Source organism: Cervus elaphus, chromosome 14 (assembly GCF_910594005.1).
Source record: "Cervus elaphus chromosome 14, mCerEla1.1, whole genome shotgun sequence".
NCBI lineage: Eukaryota > Metazoa > Chordata > Mammalia > Artiodactyla > Cervidae > Cervus > Cervus elaphus.
Window position 1 is genome coordinate 61,727,914 of NC_057828.1, and position 20,907 is coordinate 61,748,820.

The window sequence follows — 20,907 nt, forward strand, 5'->3', positions numbered from 1 at the left end:
TTAGTTTTAGTTTTGAAGGATGCATAGGATTTCTTTTTAAGGTGTTTTCACATTATATGAACCTTGAGGGCAGTAGAACAAATGGGGCAAAGAATGATCATGTTGACACTGTCAGATCCCTTGATTCCAAGCCTGTTGAAGGAGACTGAAGAACTGTTAGGCTGGAATGTTGAAAGGGCTCTTCTAGTGGTGTAGCTCACACTGTTAGAGATGAAGATGAAGACTGAACTAGATGCTCATCTCTCTGGTTAATGGATTATGATTTTATTTTTGCCACCCCCCTTTTTTTTTGCGTTGTCTATAGATCTAGGGTACTTGCCTGCTTTCCTTAATATTTTCAGCATCTAGCTTGTATATCTCCCCTTTATTTTATCCTTACTACCGTAGAGGATAAGAAAAAATGTTTGACGATTTTACACCTTGACTTCACAGCTCCTTGGTAATTTCAACTTCATTTTGCCCAAGCCACTTTACGTAGGCCTTGCTGTCATTAGAATATTCTCTGTCAGTAGTTTCAATTATTTTTCCTATGTAGATGATTTCCATATTTTTAACTCTAGCTTTGGCTTCTGTTACAGATTTTATTAAGCATTTGTGATGGACCAGACATTTTATTTATAATATGAACAAAGTCAGTTTACTTGTTTCTCTTCTGCTATACTACTTGTAAAGGAAATGGCTCACCCCCCTTCTCTGACTTCCATCAGTAACATCACTATTTCCTTAGCATCTAAGTTCAGATCTGTAGATTTTGCACTAACCTGCTTCTCCTTTGCCCAGCACAGCTATTTTCACAGCGCAGCAGGGAGAGCCCACTAGCAGAACATAAGTTGGAATCCTCTGTGATGTAACCATCAGTAGCATCTTGGGTCCTGCCTACACTAGTGGAGAGGGTCACACAGGCCAGTGACCACCAAGAGAGAGAGAATGCCTGGCAGCCGGCTTAGAGCCTGGCCACCACACCTTATCTCTGGGAGCCAGTCCTGTTCTCCTTATTTCCACTAGTAGCATCTTAGTTTGGTCATTTATTATTTCTTGTCTAGGCTATCATAGTGACTTTTTCTTTTGATCTTGCCCTTCTGTTCTCTGCTGTTTTTGGTCCATTTGACTATATAACTCAATTTTATATAACCTTATATAAAAAATATATATGCTTATATATATATTATATGATATATATCATATATGTTATAATATATATTTAATTATATAGTATATGTTAATATATTTATTATATTTATAATTATATAAGCATATATTAATAGAATATCTATTGATTATACACAATTAAATATTATATATTTGATATATAATTATATTATATATTTAATTATATAATATATACTAATATATTATATATTATATATAATTTTGTTTGTAATATATATAATTTATATAAAATATAAAATATTTTATAAAATATATAAAAATTTATATATTTAAATTAAAATTTTTCTATATTTTATATTTATAAAAATATATAAAACATATAATTATATATTTACATATAATATATATAACTCAATAACTCATATAACTCAATTTTAATATTCTTAAAATACAGTTGTTATACTTTATTGTATTTCCGAACTGTCCATGGTTCCTCATTACCTACTAACTAAATACCCATGACATTCAGCCCTGCCTTTAGGACTTTTCTCAAAATGGCCTTAAATTTTCTTTCTAATGGATTTAGCTACCACTGATTCTCTACTTGAAATTTTTATTCTAATGAAAGAATACTACATCTTGCTGATGTTTGTATAAACCCTTATTTTTTTCTATTTTAAATGCTATAGTTTTATGAACATTTTCTCCTGATTCCCTAAACAGGAGCTTTCTTCTTTCTGAAGCTATTACTTTAAAAAAATTTTTTTAAATCATTTTTCCTATAAATTTGTATATAGCTTTTATTCCTCCTTGAGGCATGGATTAAATATGTTTGTAAATATGTCTATATTGCATGTATATTTATTTGGTATCTTTATAATCATGTTTCTTAACTTTGTTAAATATATGTTGGTATATGATGGTATATTTGACTTTGTGTCCTGAAATATATGAGATAATATTATAGGAAACAGTACAGAATTGTTTGTTAAATAAAACAGATCATTTCACTTGTATAAAAAATTATGTTGGCTTTTCTAAAAGTAGATGAATTCCATGAGACCTCAGAGTAGTATAATCCAGTATATGAGAAGTAAGGGTAGAAAGTCTGCCTTTTAAATTGTCTTCCTGCTATGTCAAGAAAATAAAAATATGTATTTTTCTACCTTCTCTTAAAATAAAGATGTATTAGCATATCAGAATTCAAGCTTCTCAGAAAGGGGTACCCTTACCCTTCTATCTTTACCTTTTCGATCTAACCTGTGCTAAAGCGTCTGCTATCAGTAGAGGGGTGGTGAACTTTTTTCATATGTTTAGAAGTGTCAATAGTTTTTTCATCTTTCAGTCGATAAAGAATGACTACTGTGAACTTAGTGTACATTATGTCTCAGTACTACTTAGCTTCTTATCAATACCAGCCTATTTATTACCAATGGGGAAGCAGATAGAAGCACATCACTCATAATTTTTTAAGCCCCCTGCTAATGGTTTGTAAGAAGGAAAGGAGGAAAATGATTATTCATTTTGATAAGCATTAAGATTGCCATTATGATCTGCTCACTTTTTTTGAATGAGTTAGAAACTTGGAGAAAATTGCCAAGTTAAATTTAAAATGAATATATTTATTATTTGGTAGTTACTGGATTAGTATATACTGTTTAACTGATGTCTATTTGAATTATTGACATGAACAAATTTCTGTGTTAGTCTTGGAATATAAAATAACATTGTTGACATATTGTAAGCTAATCATAGTTACAGAGATCAAACACATGGAATGAGATAAATATATGAAATCCATTTATGAGACTTTGGGTTTCTGCTCAGACACATAAAAAGCTTGGAATTCATGACTCCTGTCCTCACAACTTGAAAAAGCCTGAACAATCTGAAAACCTGCTCTGTTGGAGAACTGGTGTCACAGAGCAAATTGACCAGTGATGCCCTGAGAACTGGAGAGAGAAGCAAATACAGAGAATCACTGTTTACCAAGAGCAGAAATCACTTGAGTCAGGCAAGGGCAGGAAAACTTACTGTTGTTGAAAAGCTGCTGCTAAAGGCTCTGGGTGGACTAGCTTGAGGATTAAATCTCCTGGGGGCTTAGTTTTAGGCCTCCCAGCCCACTTTTGTGAATTTTACCTCCAGGAGCACCACCAAGTTTTCACAGTGAAGATCATAGAAAAATCCCTCATGCTTCCAGCTGGAGGAGGGAAAGTAACCATTTTGAAATATACTAGGGGAAAGTAATCATCCTGAAATATGCCCAGCATGTTCTTTTCTCCACCTGTCCTCAGGGGAGACTTTACCAGATCCTAACCCACCTGGGGAAAGAGAAATACCCAATTCCGAGCCCTCTAGCCTTCCTGTCTTACTTTCTAAGGGGAGTCTGGGGTACTGAGAATCACCTAAGATTCTCAGCCCAAGGGCACAGGCTCACTGAAGTAACAGACTGTAGGGCGGTGGAACATGTCTCCTCTTCCTACTTCCCACCCCTTACCACCACATCAACAGGGTTCCTGTATGGTAATAAAGGATCACAGCCTAAAGAACTGCAAGGCACATACTCTCATCTAAGGAGTTTCTAGGGAAACCCAGAGACAAAAACAAGGACACTACAGGAAAGTGAAGACACCTCTAGCCACAACAAATAGTAAACAACGTAACTCCTATCTAGATAAACATAAACTTTTACACTAAAGGCCTATTTACCTCAGTTTCTGTTACCCACTAAGTCACATCTGACTTTCAACAAATTTTAAGACATGCTGAAAGATAACCAGAAAAACTTAGATTGAAGAGACAAAGCAAGCAATGCGGTAAGAGACTCCAGATATGGCAAGAAATTTTGGAATTAACAGGATGGGAATTTAAATAACTATGATTAGTAATGTTAATAGCGCTAGTGGGAAAAAATGGACAACATGCAAGAATAGATGGGTAATATAAGCAGGAATATTAAAACTCTTAAGAATCAAAAGGAAATCCTGGAAATCAAAAACGTTGTACCAGAAATGAAGATCACTTTGATTGACTCACCAGTAGAGTGATGACCAGCAGACTCTTAAGGAAAGAATCAGTGAACCTGAAGACATGTCAGTAGAATCTTCCCAAGCTGAAGTGCAATGAGAAAAATAGAATGAGGAAAACGGAACTCAATATTCAAGAATGGTGGGGCCCGTGACAAAAGGTGTAGTGTACACATAATGGAACATCAGAGGAGGAGAAAGAGGAAGGAGCAGAAGAAATATTTGAAGTAATAATAGTGCAGAATTTTCCAAAATTAATGACTGATCCCTTCCTTTGTAATGTTTTTGATATTTAGTTGCTACTGAAAGGGTCACAAAGAGTCTGACAGGACTGAGCAACTGAACTGAACTGAAAGGGAGGGGAAAAGTAAAAATGAAACATAATGACAAGTGCTCAAAACTGATGTATAATAGCTGTTAGGTTGACTTACATATTATACCTCTGTAATTGAAACTTTGGTTAATTTTTTGTGCCATTGACTGTAGCCTGATATTCTACCACTATTTAACAGAACATGATCTGAATGTTCTTACAGTGCTTTTTCTTTGATTTGAGTCAGTGATTTGCAAAATGCATCTTTATTTTGTAGTACAGATGAAGTGGAAATTTAACAGAAATAAGGTTTTCAGAGCCCAGAGCCGCCTTTTGTTCTACCTATGGCAACAACAAATTCAAAATTAAGCAGTAACCTTAAAGCAGAAAACACATTTGTACTGTGATAGGAAGGGCAGTGTCAATTGTACTGTCCCAGACAGACGTTCACTTGACAGATAAGACTGGGTTATTTAGTTAATGGAATTTTAAGTGTTTTCCTGTGATTTACATTAGGATAATAATTTATCTTTTTCTCGGTAAACATTAGTTTTAAAAATTATAGATGAGTGTATCCCCCCCCCCCTTTTAAATCTCATTTGAAAATCACTGAACTTGTTAAAATCTTTCATTTCTATTGGAAATGTTAGGAGGTCAGGGTGAGGAAACTGACAGAAAAATGACTTACTAGCGGATGAGATGGTTGGACGGCATCACCAACTCAGTGGACATGAGTTTGAATAAGCTCTGGGAGTTGGTCATGGACAGGGAGGCCTGGCGTGCTGCAGTCCATGGGGTCGCAAAGAGTAGGACACGACTGAGAGACTGAACTGACTGACTGAGGTTAAATTTTACATTGCCCGACCCTTTGCCTAGTGCTCTTCCAGCTTAGCGGTCTGTTCCGACTAACTTTTCTACAGAATTTGTTAACTCAGTATTCGTAGCTTCCTCAGTTTTAAAGGCAGTCTAGTTTCCATGATACTGACTGCAAGACAGTTTTTCAGTGGCTTCGTTTTTTTTTTTTAATTTACCAGAAAAGTAGCAGTTCTGAATCATTAAGTGACAAAGGTTCTGAATTGAAGAAAAGTTTTGATGCTGTGGTATTTGATGTCCTTAAGGTTACACCAGAAGAATATGCGGTAAGTCTTCTACCTCTTGTTCTCCAGTTTTTGCACATAATTTACATATTGGTACTATTCAGTTAGAATTTGTAGGCCCAACGGAGGAGATGTTTAAAAAAAAAAACTGGATGTGGGAATCAATGGGGAGGGTAGCACGACAATGGAGTAAGCAGAGGAATGAAATAGGGAAGGTGAAAAAAAAATCCACTGATACTTTTAGAGAAGCTTTGTAGGTTACACTATCAACTTGGTAAGTAATAGTCAGTATTTACCTTTATGATGATTGCTTTTGTCTCTACCTATACCTCCTCCTCAAGATAAATGTACTTTACTGACAAAGGTAGGAAAGAAGTATTTTTACTTTTTCGTAAATTAAAAAATTAAAGTTGAAGGCATTATTGCATTGTCATGAAGGATACCTACAAAAACTTAATTCTTAACAGACAAGTGTTCATTTATTTATGTTATCTTTTTCCTTTAGCTTGTGAGCAGAATATACTGATTTCCTGATATTGAACTCTTACATTCCAGGAATAAACTTTAGTATATTGCTAGATTTTGTTTTATATCTGTAGCCACAAGAGAGATAGGTCCATAATCATGTGAAGACCTTCAATATGAGTTGCCACTAGTGTAGAGTCAGTTACTTTTTATAAATTGGGGGAAAATACCCTTGTATTATTATCACATTTTATATTACTGTTTGAGTAGATATGATTTAATAGTCACAGCAACACCACTGCTTTATAAACCAGTAGATCCAGTTTTTGTTTTTTATTTTGATTTAGTGTATGTATTTGGGCTTCCTTGGTGGCTCAGGTGGTAAAGAATCTGCCTGGCAATGTAGGAGACCCATGTTCAATCCCTGGGTCAGGAAGATCCCCTGGAGAAGGAAATGGCAACCCACTCCAGTATTCTTGGCTGGGAAATCCCATGAATAGAGGAGCCTGTTGGGCTACAGTCCTTAGGGTCGAGAAGAGTCAGACACGACTGAACAGCTAACACACAATGTATGACCGTGTTCAAACTTTTAAAATTATTTGTTTATTTTGTAACTTTACCTCACTGATCTCACAGGAAAATATGAAAAGGCATGAGACAAATAGAAATAATTTTATTTTATGGTGTAAGGACTAAATTTTCATTTTTTTAAGCCCTTATAAAATTGGGATTTTTTTTCTAGTAAAGATTTGAGTACTCTGTATTTTAGTACAGACTAATAATTTTAATTTCAAATATATGTCATATTATGGCATTCCAAAGAAGAAATTATAAAAACTTTTTACTTTTTATTTCAGGGTCAGATAACACTAATGGATGTTCCAGTATTTAAAGCCATTCAACCAGATGTGAGTAGTTTTAAGAACTTCCCTTTAAAATATGCAAAATGGTGAATTATAGTATCTCAAATTGAGAAGTTTTAGAAATGAAAAATTACACTTTATATTAATCTTTAAATGTTTAAAGCTTTTGACATTATTCAGGCTTTGGAAGCTCGTGGCATTCATAGCTAACACTGTTGAGTCATAGATGAGGCTGAGTCATTTTGGTTGATTTGGCTTCATCACTTTACTGAAAGGGGCATAGACTTAGGAAGGTTGGATGATTTACCTGAGGCTTTGAGTCTTTTTAATAGGATAATGGGAGTAAGCTTCTGGGTTTCACAATTCTCTTCAGTAATCTTTTCCCTTGTACCTTAATTTTATGACTTTATAATATGACTGTGTGTTGACACTTTGGTGAGAAGAGAGAGAAGGAAGGCATTTTTTGTTTTATTAAGAAGAAGGAGACTAGTATGCATCTACCCACTGTAAGCTATTTATTACACTGTGTGTGTATGTATGTTCCTATCGTTGTCACAACCTGAATATGGTAGTGTCTATTTTACTCATGAGAAAACAGAATGACAGTTGTCCCTGATTATAGCTTAGTATTAGAACTGGTTTTCAGACTCTAAAAATTGATGCTTTTTCTACTTTTTATCAGGTAAGAATATACATATTACTTTGTATCCCCAAACTAAGTCATTGATAATACTAATAAATTCAGTACCTTAAGACAGATATATTTTTAGTTCTTTCAGAACAAAATATAGTGTATTTGTTATAGTATTTTCAAGTCCAATAACATAGCTGTTAGAGAAAGCATCTGTATCTTCAGTGGCATAGACAGTCCTGTGTTTTTCAAGTTACTTAGTGTCTGAATATCTCAAGTTTGTCACTTACAAAATGAAAGCGTGGGCCTAAATGACCTCTGAGTCTTTGTTATGCCCACAATTTTTTTTTCCCCCTTTCTCCCTATACCATGGAGGGCTCTCTGAAACCATTAGTTTAGCAACAGAGGAAGCAGAACAATCTAGTCTATAAAGAAGACACAAACGGAAAAATTGCTTTTGTATTTAAATGATAGGAACTGAAGTGTTCATTTCCTCACATCCTTGAACAAAACAAAGCAAACTAAATTCTTCATAAAAAATACAACGTTTTGCCCTAAAGTTCAGTCATCTTCTCTTTTTGTGCATGCTCAGGCACTTTAGTCATGTGTAACTGTTTGTAACCCTATGAACAGTTGCCCACCAGGCTCCTCTGTCTATGGGATTCTCCAGGCAAGGATACTGGAGTGGGTTGCCATGCCCTCCTCCAGGGAATCTTCCCAACCAGGGATCGAACCCGCATCTTTTATGTCTCTTGCATTGGCAGGTGGGTTCTTTACCACTAGCACTACCTCTTCTCTTTAGACATATTTTTTTTCCTTTTGAATAAACTGCAATTTCTGTATTTCTAGACGTCTCATATGAGATTAGTGCTATCCAGTAGAAATATGTGAACCATTTATATAACTTTACATTTTCTACAAAGTAAAAAGAAACAAGTAAAGTTAATTTTAGTAATTGTATTTAACTGCAGCATCCAAAATATTATCACTTCAACCTGTGATTGGTATAAAAATTACTGAGACTTTTACTCTCTTTTTTCTGTGCTAATAAGACTTTGAGATTCAGTGTATATTGTACAGTCACAGCACATCTTGCCACACTGCAGGTGCTCCACAGCCACTTGTGGCAAGGAGTTGGACCCTGAAGGTCTAGCAGTGACTGCTTATGGACATAAGCTTCAAGTCAATGGGAATTGTTTGTGAACTTCCTAGAAGTGAACTTTAAAAATTCCCTTGACCCCCACTTCCTGATCTAATTTAACACTGATCCTGTCGATTTTTTGTTTTAACCTAAATCTCTTATTTATCCGTTCTCTCTCTACTCTGAACACCCTATTCAAAGACACCATGGTAACTCATCTGAATTGTTGCATTGCCCTCTTAACCTGATCTGTCCACATCCATCCTGACCCTTCTAAACTTTTTCTACCCAGTAACCAAGGTCATCTTTCAACGTGTAAATCTGCTTTCATTATTCCTTTGCTTAGAATGCTTCAGTGGCTTCCTGTCACTCTGAAATGATAAAGACTATCCCAATACTGTCTACAAATCTCTTCTAAGTTTTGCCTCTTCCTACCTACTCCAACCTCATTGTCCACCTTTTCCACCTGTTTTCTGGTCTAGCTACAGTGGCCTTTTAGCCCCTCTCACACTGAGCCTGTGTGAATCCTACTTAACTAACTCATGTTCATCCTTCACTTCTCAAGTCAAGTTTGACTTTCTCAGGTGAGCTTTTTTCTCTTCATCCAGGCTCTCCCAGCACTTCCTACTACTTCACTGGACTTGTCAGTTGCAGTTTTACATTTTTGGATTGTGGTTCAATAAGTATTTACTTTGTGTCTGTTCTGTGTCAAATGCTGCCCTTGTGCATCTTACATTTAGGTAAAGTGAGCCAGTAGTGTGTCATGGAAAGCATCAGCCAGCCAGCCAGAAGAGGACAGGGTGTGAGGGCAGTGAGAGCTACGGTTTTGCACAGGGTGATCAGAAGGGCTTCACTGCAAAGGCACCGCCTGAGAAAGACCTGAACGAGATGAGAGAGCAAGCCATGCGCCTGTTTGGGGGGAAGAGTGTTCCAGGCAGACAGAACAGTGCCGATGTATAGTGCCATAAGTTTCTTTCTTAGTTCTTTTGGGAACAAGATATAGTGTATTTGGTGTAGAATATACAAGTCTACAGTGGCCCTGAATACTTTTCCTTATATCTTTATTTTGTGACTTTATAATATGACTGTGTGTTGTATCTTAGAGACAAGAAAAAATCAAGGCATTTTCAAAAAAGAATTAGACTAACATTTATTATGCATCTACTCGCTGTAAACTATTTATTATGCTCACATAAGGGAAAAGGTTACTGGAGTGAGGTGTGAATCCCAGGACAAAGGCCAGTGAACTCAGGGAGTCTAATAGAAGGTGAGCTGGCCAGATGGCATGGGACCTGGGGAACCATTACTCTGGAAAAGATCAGAAGCTATGGCACAGGTTCTGAGCAAACAAGTGACATTTTCTGATTTGGGTTTTAAGTAGCTCTTCCTGACTACAGATCAGGGTGTGTGGGGAAGCAAGCATGGGAGTAGGGAGGGGCAGGTACCAAGGACTGAATCGAGGAGACCAGGTGAGCGACGAAGGTGACTTGAAGGGTCAGGGTGTGAGGGGAGGTGGTGGTAAGTTGTCAGGCACTGTATGCTAAAGAGGAGTCAAGAATGATGGCAAAATTTTTGGCCTGACACCTGAAACATTTACTCCATAGCCTTTGAGATGGAAAATGGTTAGTATTTGTGTTCATAGCTCCTGGGAGTGCCATTTATAGGGAACAGAATATGAAGTGTAGTCTGTGAAGAAAGGCCAGAGGAGCAGATTTTGAAGAAACAGCTTGAGTTTGGCTTTGGACATGTTTAGTTTTACATGTGTGTTGGACAGCCAAGGAGAATGTTGAGTTAGGTAATATATACTGTATTTATATATATATATGTATATGTATATATTTTTCCCCCAGTTCAGGCTGGAGATGTAAGTTTGGGAGTTGTCAGTGTAGAGATACTTAAAACATGGGTGAGATTACCGAGAGTGAACATACTTGGAGAAAAGAAGGGACCTATTTAGTGTCGAGGAGAAAAGCTAGCAAAAGAAATTGAGACGCAGCACCTGGCGATTTAGGAGGAAAACTAGGTTAGTGTGAAATTCAGTGAACCAAGTGAAGGACATATTTTTAAGAAGGAAGGAGTGATCAGGTGTAAAGTGATGTTAATCCTGGGCTTATATGTTTATTGCTTGCTACTTCCACTAGGTTTTAAGCTACATGAAGACACTTAGGACAGATACTTTTACTATTTAATCGGGCATGTAGTGGAAACTCAATATCTAGAATGAGAAAATGAACAATGTTTAGTGTTTGTCCAACGAGAGAATTTTTTTTTTCTTTTCAAAATTGAAGCAGTAACTCTTGGAAGAAGCAACGTAGCACCAAAATATTTTTGTCATGTATCGATCTCATATAATCTTCAAGATTACATTAACTCTGGCAGCATCAACAGAACTTTTTCACCTGGCAGAAAAACATCTTCTGATTTATCCTGGGATATTTAAGACATATAGTAAGATGTAAAGTGTAACAAGATGAAACTGTACCTACCTAGCCAAGTACTGTTGAAACCAGTTTGTGTCCTTCTGTATTCACCTGTCTTCCCTCCTCCCACTAGAGGAACCACTACCCAGTATTGATCTGTATCATTACTGTGCATTTAGTTGTTGATTTTCTATAAGTGTATGTTCTCCCTTAGCAGTATTTGCTTTTGCAGGTTTCAGATTTTTTATTTATGGTATCCTGTGATTTTCTTTTTTGTCTACTTATGTCCAACATTGTTGACTAGCATCCATGTTTATACTCTAGTGTATTAATTACTGAGTTGTAGCACATTAACATCCTTAAGTTTATTAAATACTGCCAAATTGTTTTCCATATTGTTTGTACAGCTGTTATTTGTTTATTATGTAAAACTCTTGCTATTGATAACTTTAACAAAAGAATTTTGAAGTCATGATGTTGTTCAGTCTAGTGTATTAGTCTCATTTATTAGCATAAAATGAAGTCTCTCTTACTATGTAGTCAGAATATCAACTTGACTACCAAATGAATTATTTTTGTTAAATCCAAATTTAACCTCAGATATGAAAAAACAGTGGTTATCACTGAACCAAATAAATTTATCTTCATGTTTCTGTCCATTATACCAATGTTCAAGTCTCTATAATTTTATATAAAGCTTTAAAAACTATATAATATATGAAATGAAGCTATTTAAAAGATCATTAGTTACACTAAAACTGTTTTAGTCAAAACTCAGTATTCTATGTATATATCCACATGTAACTTTATTTCAGGTGATGATTTATTCACATTCTCTGAATAAAATATTCTAAATTTGAGCTTTGAAGAATGTAGATTCTGAATCCAGCTATGTGGTTTAGTGATTTGATTTGCAAGTTGGTGATTAAACCACACAGGTCTCAGTTTTCTGCAAATGAGGCAATTTCTGTGTTGCAACTTATATATTTCCCATTAATTCCGTTCCATAAGTAGATCACTGCCATTCTTACTAGCTTGTGGAATTCTGTATTCTCAAGTCTTTCATAATATGCAGAATTTATTTAAACTTTTGTCCCTAAACTTGTTCTTGACTTGTAGAAAGAAAGTCCAGTTATTTTCTCAGAATAAAGCTGTTTATCTGCCTGTCTGTTGCACTGTCTACCTCAGAATTGTTCAGGAAAAAAAAAGAAAAACTCCAAGCCTTTTGTTTCCCTCTGAAAACTATTGGTCTTATGTTTGAGATGTCAAAAATTATTTTTTATTATATAGAGACTATCCTTCAGTTCAGTTTAGTTCAGTCGCTCAGTCGTGTCCGACTCTTTGCGACCCCATGAATCGCAGCACGCCAGGCCTCCCCTCTCCATCACCAACTCCCGGAGTTTACTCAGACTCATGTCCATCAAGTCGGTGATGCCATCTAGCCATCTCATCCTCTCTCGTCCCTTTCTCCTCTTGCCCCCAGTCCCTCCCAGCATCAGGGTCTTTTCCAGTGAGTCAACTCTTCGCATGAGGTGGCCAAAGTATTGGAGTTTCAGCTTCAGCATCAGTCCTTCCAATGAACACCCAGGACTGCTCTCCTTTAGGATGGACGGATTGGATCTCCTTGCAGTCCAAGGGACTCTCAAGAGTCTTCTCCAACACCACAGTTCAAAAGCATCAATTCTTCAGTACTCAGCTTTCTTCACAGACTATCCTTAGTCATCAGTGAAATACTAGCTGAAGAAATCTGGTCTTTAAGTAAGCAGATCTGAGTCAGACTTAATGCTCAGTCTGGTTTTTCTCCAACCTTGTGTCACACTTGAAATGGCTTGAAAGTGAAGGAAGACAAAAGAACGGATTTTGCCACTTTGTTTTTTTGTTTTATAATAGAGAATAATGGGAGAAAAACATGTTTACCAATGAAAAGAATTTAATGGTAAAGGAAAGTTCAGTAATTTTACAAACTACTTAATAGAGTTACACAGAAAAAATGTTTGCTCTGGTTTTAAAGTTGTCGGTCTGAGTGGTTTGCACCATCTGTCTGTCCATTTTTAGTACCAGTCAGAAACCTGCAGGTCATTCTTTTCTCTTCTCCCTCTGTCCTCTTTCCTCTGTTCTTTAGTATCTCCAGTTGATTTTACTTCTTAAATAACTTTTCTCCCCTTCTGCTTCCCTGTGCTTCCCTGTCAACGCTGAAGGAAATTTATTAAAAGAGCACAGTATTTTTACAGGGCTACAGCTCATTGGCTCAGAGAGTATGAACCTTCCCTAGTTCCTGTACATGTTTGTTTCACCTCAGTCTGTTACCTGTATTTACTGTTGGATCCTCCTTTATGTGGACACTGCCTTGACGTCCCTGTAGCTAGTGCTACAGAAATCCCATGCCCTAATGTTCCTATAGCTAGTGCTACAGAAATCCTAAGAATCTTCATTTGCCCCCTGGCACAAGCAGCATGGCCAAATTTGGAAGCTTCTGTGAATGGTGATTGCTCTCACACAAAACCCGGCTTTTCATTCTCCCCCTCTTCCTCCTTGTAAGTAGCCATTCCTTAGTGATAGGAATGGGAGGGAGACACAGTGATATATGGTTGCTGACACTGCACTGCACTGATTACAAGGAAGGAAAAAAGCTGGTAGTTCTGCCATCTGTTCTGTTAATACATCCCCACAATTCTTAACTACCACAGTTGCTCACTGTCTTTTTGTTCCGTTATTCTTTAAATTAGACCAGTTTGGGGGGTAAATGGGCTTCCCTGATAGCTCAGTTGGTAAAAAATCTGCCTGTAATGCAGGAGACCCCAGTTTGATCCCTGGGTTAGGAAAATCCCCTGGAAAGGCTACCCACTCCAGTATTCTGGCCTGGAGAATTCCATGGACTGTATAGTCCGTGGGATTGCAAAGAGTCGAAACAACTGAGTGACTTTCACTTTGGGAAATAAATTGCCATGTATTTTGCTTTCTCTTTTTTTAATCAGTCCAACATTCACAGCTCTTTCTGTGGGTGCTCAGAAAATTCTCAATTACTTAATTTCACTTATTTTAAAATTTATTTTAAAGCCCTTTGAATTCCAAAAAATAATTTAGTAGCAAAACATAAAAGACATGGGCCAGAAGACTTGCAATTTTGTTTCAGTTTTGCCATCTATAGAGTGTGCCACTAATATAACATATTTCATGTCATTAAGCTTCATTAAAAAAAATTTAGATGAGTGAAACAAGGGATTTTGGACTACTTAACCTTTAAAATACTCTTTAGGTCTTTGAGGATTCCTGAAAGTAGAATAAGTTTGGGTGGTGACTTCAGAGTAAGAGCTTCAGTTAAGTGTAGCTTCCATCAGTAATAAATAGGATTTTGACCAAAACTGCAGAAGTCTTGAGATGGTAAGTGTTGGGGGTGGTCAGAAGTCAAGTTTTTAGAGATTAGGGGGTTGGTAGTCTCACTGGAACATAAATTCCACCAAGGCAGAAACTTGTCTGCTGGTGTGTCTGTAGTGATTGAATAATACTTATTCGATGTTTGAATTTGAGTTACCATTCCAAGGCTTTACACTGTACAGCCTGCAAGCGTATCATCTCCCATTGTTTACCATGTTTAGTTACTTTCACAAAAGTCTGTTACCCAGTCCAAGAATGTAACTTTTATCAAGTACACTTGTTCTATGGAAGCAGAACTTTTTTTTCCTCTCTGCCCATAATCACATTTTCTTCCTTAGTTTGAATTCTTCAGTGTTGAGTAAGGGCAAAAGTTCACCATAAAGTAAACATTCATTAGTTTCTATATGAATTTTCTGGTATTTAGTTGAGGCTCCACTCTTGTTAAAGTTTTCGCACTTTTCTTATGTATAAAGGTTGCCACAGTATGGTTTCTCTTTTGATCATGAAGGTTTTTTTTTTTTTTTTTTCCTTTAGAAGGCTCTTACACATTTACAGGGCTTCTCTCCAGTGTGAGTTCTCTCATGTTGAGGAAGCAATGACTGTATTCTAAGGGATTTTCCATGTTTATTAATAGGATTTTTGTGTTTTTTTCCTATTATGAATTCTCGGGTGCTCTATAAAACTTGTATTTCTTCTGAAGGCATAGCCACATTCACTACACTGATGAGATTTCTCCTCAAAATGAGTATGCGTTACTCAGCACAGGGTGAGTTATGACGGAAAGCTGTCTTGCAATCAGGTTTCCTCTCCATTAGCAGCTGTGCTTGAAATCTGTACTGTAGTCATTACGCTGGATAACATTTACTTCTCTTAGAGGTTCCCAAACGTTTATGAAATGACAGGATCTGACTGAAAGTCCTCTGACGTGTATTACATTCAAAGAAGAAAGTTCTGTGCTTTATTGTTTATTCTGTTCAGTTCAATTCAGTCACTCAGTCGTGTCCGACTCTTTGTGACCCTGTGAACTGCAGCATGCCAGGCCTCCGTGTCCATCACCAACTCCCAGAGTCTACCCAAACCCATGTCCATTGAGTCGGTGATGCCATCCAGCCATCTCATCCTCTGTCGTCCCCTTCTCCTCCTGCCCCCAATCCCTCCCAGCATCAGGGTCTTTCCCAATGAGTCAACTCTTCGCATGAGGTGGCCGAAGTATTGGAGTTTCAGCTTCAACATCAGTCCTTCCAATGAATACCCAGCACTGCTCTCATTTAGGATGGACTGGTTGGATCTTCTTGCAGTCCAAGGGACTCTCAAGAGTCTTCTCCAACACCACAGTTCAAAAGCATCAATTCTTCGGCGCTCAGCTTTCTTTATAGTCCAACTCTCACATCCATACATGACTACTGGAAAAACCATAGCCTTGACGAGATGGACCTTTGTTGACAAAGTAATGTCTCTGCTTTTTAATATGCAGTCTAGGTTGGTCATAACTTTCTTCCAAGGAGTAAGCGTCTTTTAATTTCATGGCTGCAGTCACCATCTGCAGTGATTTTGGAGCCCAAAAGTGTAAAGTCAGCTACTGTTTCCACTGTTTCCCCATCTATTTGCCATGAAGTGATGGGACATAGGTCAATAAAGTCATTTAGATTATATCGATAAACACAATATAATATACACAGACAGTGTAATAAGTCACTTAGATTATATCAATAAACAGTAAATACAAAGGATAAATAAAACCTTCCTGTGTAACTGGGATACGCTAGAGATTGAGGAAGAATTCTGGTTAAATGAAGGAAAGTACATATAGGTTATTCTGAATCTTATTAAAACATTTCTGAAGAACTTGCAATTGTGATCTTCCTGGTGATACATGTAAAGAGCTTTCTCTATGCAAAGTTTCTTTTATGTGCAAAGACGCTATCATCTTGGCAACATCCGAAATTTCAACATCAGGAATATCATAATTCTGTTCTTGTTTTAATGAAAAGTATCATTTTCATTAGGCTTAAAATATAAAAATCCATAAATACAGTGGGAGGTTTGAAGAAAGCAAAGAAGACATGGCTTTTCCTCTCATATTTCGTTGGAAGTAAGGTTAGCTGCTTTGTCAGTTCTTATTGCTGTTTCTCACTGAAAATTTTCTTAATATATGGTAAGGTCAGACTTAGGGAACTAGGGAATGTGAAGAAGAAGCTGTTGACTAGGAGGGTAGGTATATCACACCATCAGCGGAAGATAGCTCCTGCCTTAATCTCTGACCTCACTGAAAGGGGCAGCATTAAGGTATTGGAAGGAGGGAGGTTGGGGAAGTAGGAAATGTGAGTACATTAGAAAAGTGAAGTGATATGTTTGATTTAACATATTACATTAGAATTATGTAGTTTCAGAGCTTATTCTGTGGATTAGAAGCATAGGAGTCGCAGTGAGTGCTTCATCTGAGGCTGCGACTAAGCAGCCATGTAGGCTGAATGGATATACTGGATGTATCAGATCCCTCCAGATCTTCCAGGTTTTGAGCCTAGGAATACCTCCCTCAGCAGTAGTGATTTTCTCATTGTGAGGACCCCACCCTTGCAGTCTTTTACAAATTCCATCGCTTTTTCTTTCTTTCCCTGAGTCTCTGTCTACAGCTGGTCTATATTGGCCTTTTCTCTTCTTCTATCTATAGGTATCCCTACAACATCACCCTTAGAGCAGTCCTTTTAAGAGTGTTGGAACCTACAAGATGAAATTTAGACCAAGAATTTGACTTTACAGAACAAACCTACAAGACATAAGAGAAGCTGTGACTCCTGTGAAATTCAGTAATTCTTTCATAGGGTAGGTGGTCATCAGTTGTGGTATTTGCCTTCCCACATGCTTTCAAAATAATCTGTTTAATGGCTAAAAATGAACCCACAAATATTCTCTCTGATACACTTTTAGTGACCATTAAGAAATTGCCTTTGTATATGTGAGTTACTGTTAGAAGCTTTCTCTTCACTGCCTGTTTTAAAAATTGCAAGTTGAATCCATTTGAGCAGATTTTAAGCATCGAGGCTACTCTGTTTCCTTTAGCCTTTGCTGAAATGGAGGCTTATTTACATAGTGTACTCAACTTGAATCAGTCCTATTCATGAGTCAAACCCTAAAAAAACATCTTTTGAGTCACTAAGTTTACTTTAACTTTTTGGTGTTCATGGGAAGTGGTTTAGTATAGAGTAACTTGAGACCTGGCAGATAACCTGTCAATACAGAATGGTGCTGGTAGGAGAAATTATTTCTCAGATGGTATAGTCTCACTTAGAGAAAGATTCTAGGGTCTGAGACAGAAAGAGACAGAGACAAAGGGAAAAGCAGTTGTTGTTTTTTTTCCCACAGAGAGATTTAGTGGCTGTTGAGGTAGAGATGGGGCAAGACAGATTCCTTTAAGGTCAGCTAACCATAAATCCATGTCAGGGTTTAAGAGGAAAGTACTGAATGAGTCCCAGTGCAGTGTCTACTTCATAATCCATTATATGGGTTTTTCTTGTTGTTGTTTTATAAACTTTTTATTTTGAGGTAATTAGAGATTCACAGGAAGTTACAAAAAATTCTACAAGGATAATTTTATTTTAAGATGGGGAACTGTTTTCTTTTCCTTTTTTAAAAAATTTATTTAGCTGCGCCATGTGTTAGTTGAAGCATGCGGGATCTAGTTCCCTAGCTGGGGATGGAATCTGGGGCCCCCTGCACTGGGAACAGAGTCTTAACCGCTGGACCACCAGGGAAGTCCCCAAAGATAGCTTTAGATTCACAGTTTTGAAACCAGGAAACAGATGTTTATACAGTACATGTCTGTATAGTCCTGTGGCGTTTTATCATCTGTGTAGATTTGCCTAACTGCTACCTCCATCAAGATACACAACTACTCCATCACCACAAAGGTCTGTCACCTGTACTTCCCCTTTGTAGTCACACCCATCCTGTTCCCACCCCCACTCCCCTCCATCCATAATTCCTGGCAGCCACTATGTTGTTCTCCATCCTTGTCTGTTTGATGTTGTATTAGATGAGCTAGTAATGTAACATTGTTTCCAAGGGGAAATGTTTTCTGAAGCAGAAAGTACTATCTTAAAATTTAAAGAACCTCCCTATTTCTTCATGTTTTTTATGTGTAAGATGGAGAACTCCAATGGAATTTTAACCCATTTGCTCCCAAGTAATTTGACTGGAGTCTCATTCAGCCCCTGCCTTCTTTCAGGTCTGCTTCGAACAGAGTTTTCTTAAAGAGGAAAAGCATTTTTTCATTAAGTTAGTGATGTTGCAATTCACCAAAAATTGAATGGATTTTTCAAAACCTCTTAGCGTCTCTTATTTTGAGGAGTCAGAAAAGAGTTTAAAAATTTTTAATGTAAAAAATAAGGCTATAATCCACTGCTACCTTTGTGTTCCTTGTCATAATAAATTGTAATGATAAAGATAGGATCAAATGAGTTGGTATGTATAAGGCACTTAGAGTAGTACCTGGCAAATAGTGATCTCTACCTTAGGGTTAGCTTTTTATTGCAGCTGTTAAGACCTATGTTCTAAGGAAGAAAGAACTTTTTAAGCCCAGAGTCAGAAGATAAGATCACACAGAAAAGGACAGATGTATTGGCTACTGTCAGTAGTTCTGTATGCACATAAAGGAGACAGGGAAGACGTTTACATAGGTTTATTCAGGTGGTGGGTTTCTGGGTGGTTTATGGTCCCTCCCTGCTGCCCCTCTCCACCCTCCGATTTTATGTTTCACAAACTTATTTAACAACCGTAATTACTCTTACACATGGGGAAAGTAAGTACACCTAGTTTTGATAAGATGCTTGTGAAACTGACAGTAGTGCTAGTATAAATGATCTAGTATTTCAGAAGGGCAGTTTGACAAGTATCAAGACCTTGAAAGAAAGGGTTCCTACTCTATGACCTAGTGATTTCGCTTCTAGGACTGTATATTTAGGAAATGATCAGAAATGTCAGAAAAGGTGCAAGGATATTCTTTATTTATAATATAGCCTTACTTATGACAGAAAATTATAATATAGCCTTACTTATGACAGGAAAATGACTTGTCAAATAGCTAGATAAGTTGAATAGCAATTTCATAGAGACAGTTTGATTATAGCATTAATATAAATTTGGAAATTTTGTTAATTGGTTAAAAACAAATTCAGAGTTGATGGATTTAATCCTAGGAATTTTGTCCTAAACCTTGACATCTTTATATAGTTGTATAAATATACTGTGATATTTAGGAAGACCAAACATTTTTTCTAGCAGTTTGATGTTTATAATATAGTTATCATTTGTCATGTTTATGTTAATGTAATATCTACCACTAAATATTTTGTGTCTATACAGGAAGATAATGTGACATGAGCATATATCTAGGCTGAGTACAAAGTACTCAAATTTCTTTTGAGTGTAGAATTGCTTCTGTCATTTTCTTTTCCTGCAGTAATTTCAAATTTGAAATTTGCAAATTCTAGGTTTAAGAAAAGTACTTTATATCTTTGGAACATTTACTGTTGACCTGCTCTGTTAAAGTGATAATTGTTGTCTCTTTTTTAAGTAGTCCCCATCTCAATTGCTCAAGCTAGAAACTTAGGAGTTTTAGTACTTCTGGATACCTCATTGTTAACTTACACTATGTGGATCCAGTTTTTGACCAAATGATATTTTCAGTATCCATTAATACTACCCTATTCCAGGGAACATTGCCTTTTTCTTAAAGTGTCATAATAACATCATAACTTCCTCAGTCTTTCCTAACTCAGTTCATTCTTTTTTGTTTTTATTTAATTTTAAAATTATATTGAAGATATGCATATATCATGCTTAACAAGCTAAATATTTCCACAAGAGAGCAAAATATAGCAATATCCTGTTGTTCCCACCCTTCCAACCTCCACCTTTGAGCCCAGCACCCATCCAGGTCTCTTAACTTTTCTTATTTGGAAGACTTTATATATATCTAAATGCCTATTGCTTATGAGTTTTTCAATTTTGGATATGATTTATTGACTCTCTACTATGGAAGATGCCTTCACTCTATTTTCTCTTCCTCTCATATTTGCACAATTTATTTCCTCCTCTTTTCTTTATAGTTATGTCATAATTTTGACATGAATAAGTAATCATGGCTCAACTGTTCTTTATAGGTGTAGAGAAAGCTGAAGAACAGTTGATCCATGATTACTTACTTAAATTTTGTTTTCTTTCAGCTAAATAACTTACTTTAACTTTCGCTGTTTTGGGGTGCATGCTCAGTAGTATCCAGCTCTTTGCGATCCCATGATTGTAGCCTGCCAGGCTCCTCTGTCCTTGGGATTTTCCTGGCAAGAATACTGGAGTGGGTTGCCATTTCCTCCAAGGGATCTTCCCAACCCAGGGTTCAAACCCACGTCTCCTGCATCTCCTGCATTGGCAGGAGCGTTCTTTGCCACTGAGCTACCTGGAATCCCAA

The 20,907-nt window shown here is 36.8% G+C and overlaps 1 protein-coding gene across 2 annotated transcripts in view; it reads left to right on the top strand.

Moving 5' to 3' along the window:
* RALGPS2 (Ral GEF with PH domain and SH3 binding motif 2) overlaps nt 1-20,907 on the top strand; it is a 154,180-nt gene that overhangs the window by 42,221 nt on the left and 91,052 nt on the right. For both annotated transcript variants that reach the window (XM_043924044.1, XM_043924045.1), the window contains exons 3-4: nt 5,484-5,588; nt 6,869-6,919. In XM_043924044.1, the coding sequence (XP_043779979.1) occupies nt 5,484-5,588; nt 6,869-6,919 (156 nt within the window). The remainder of the gene's footprint in view (nt 1-5,483; nt 5,589-6,868; nt 6,920-20,907) is intronic.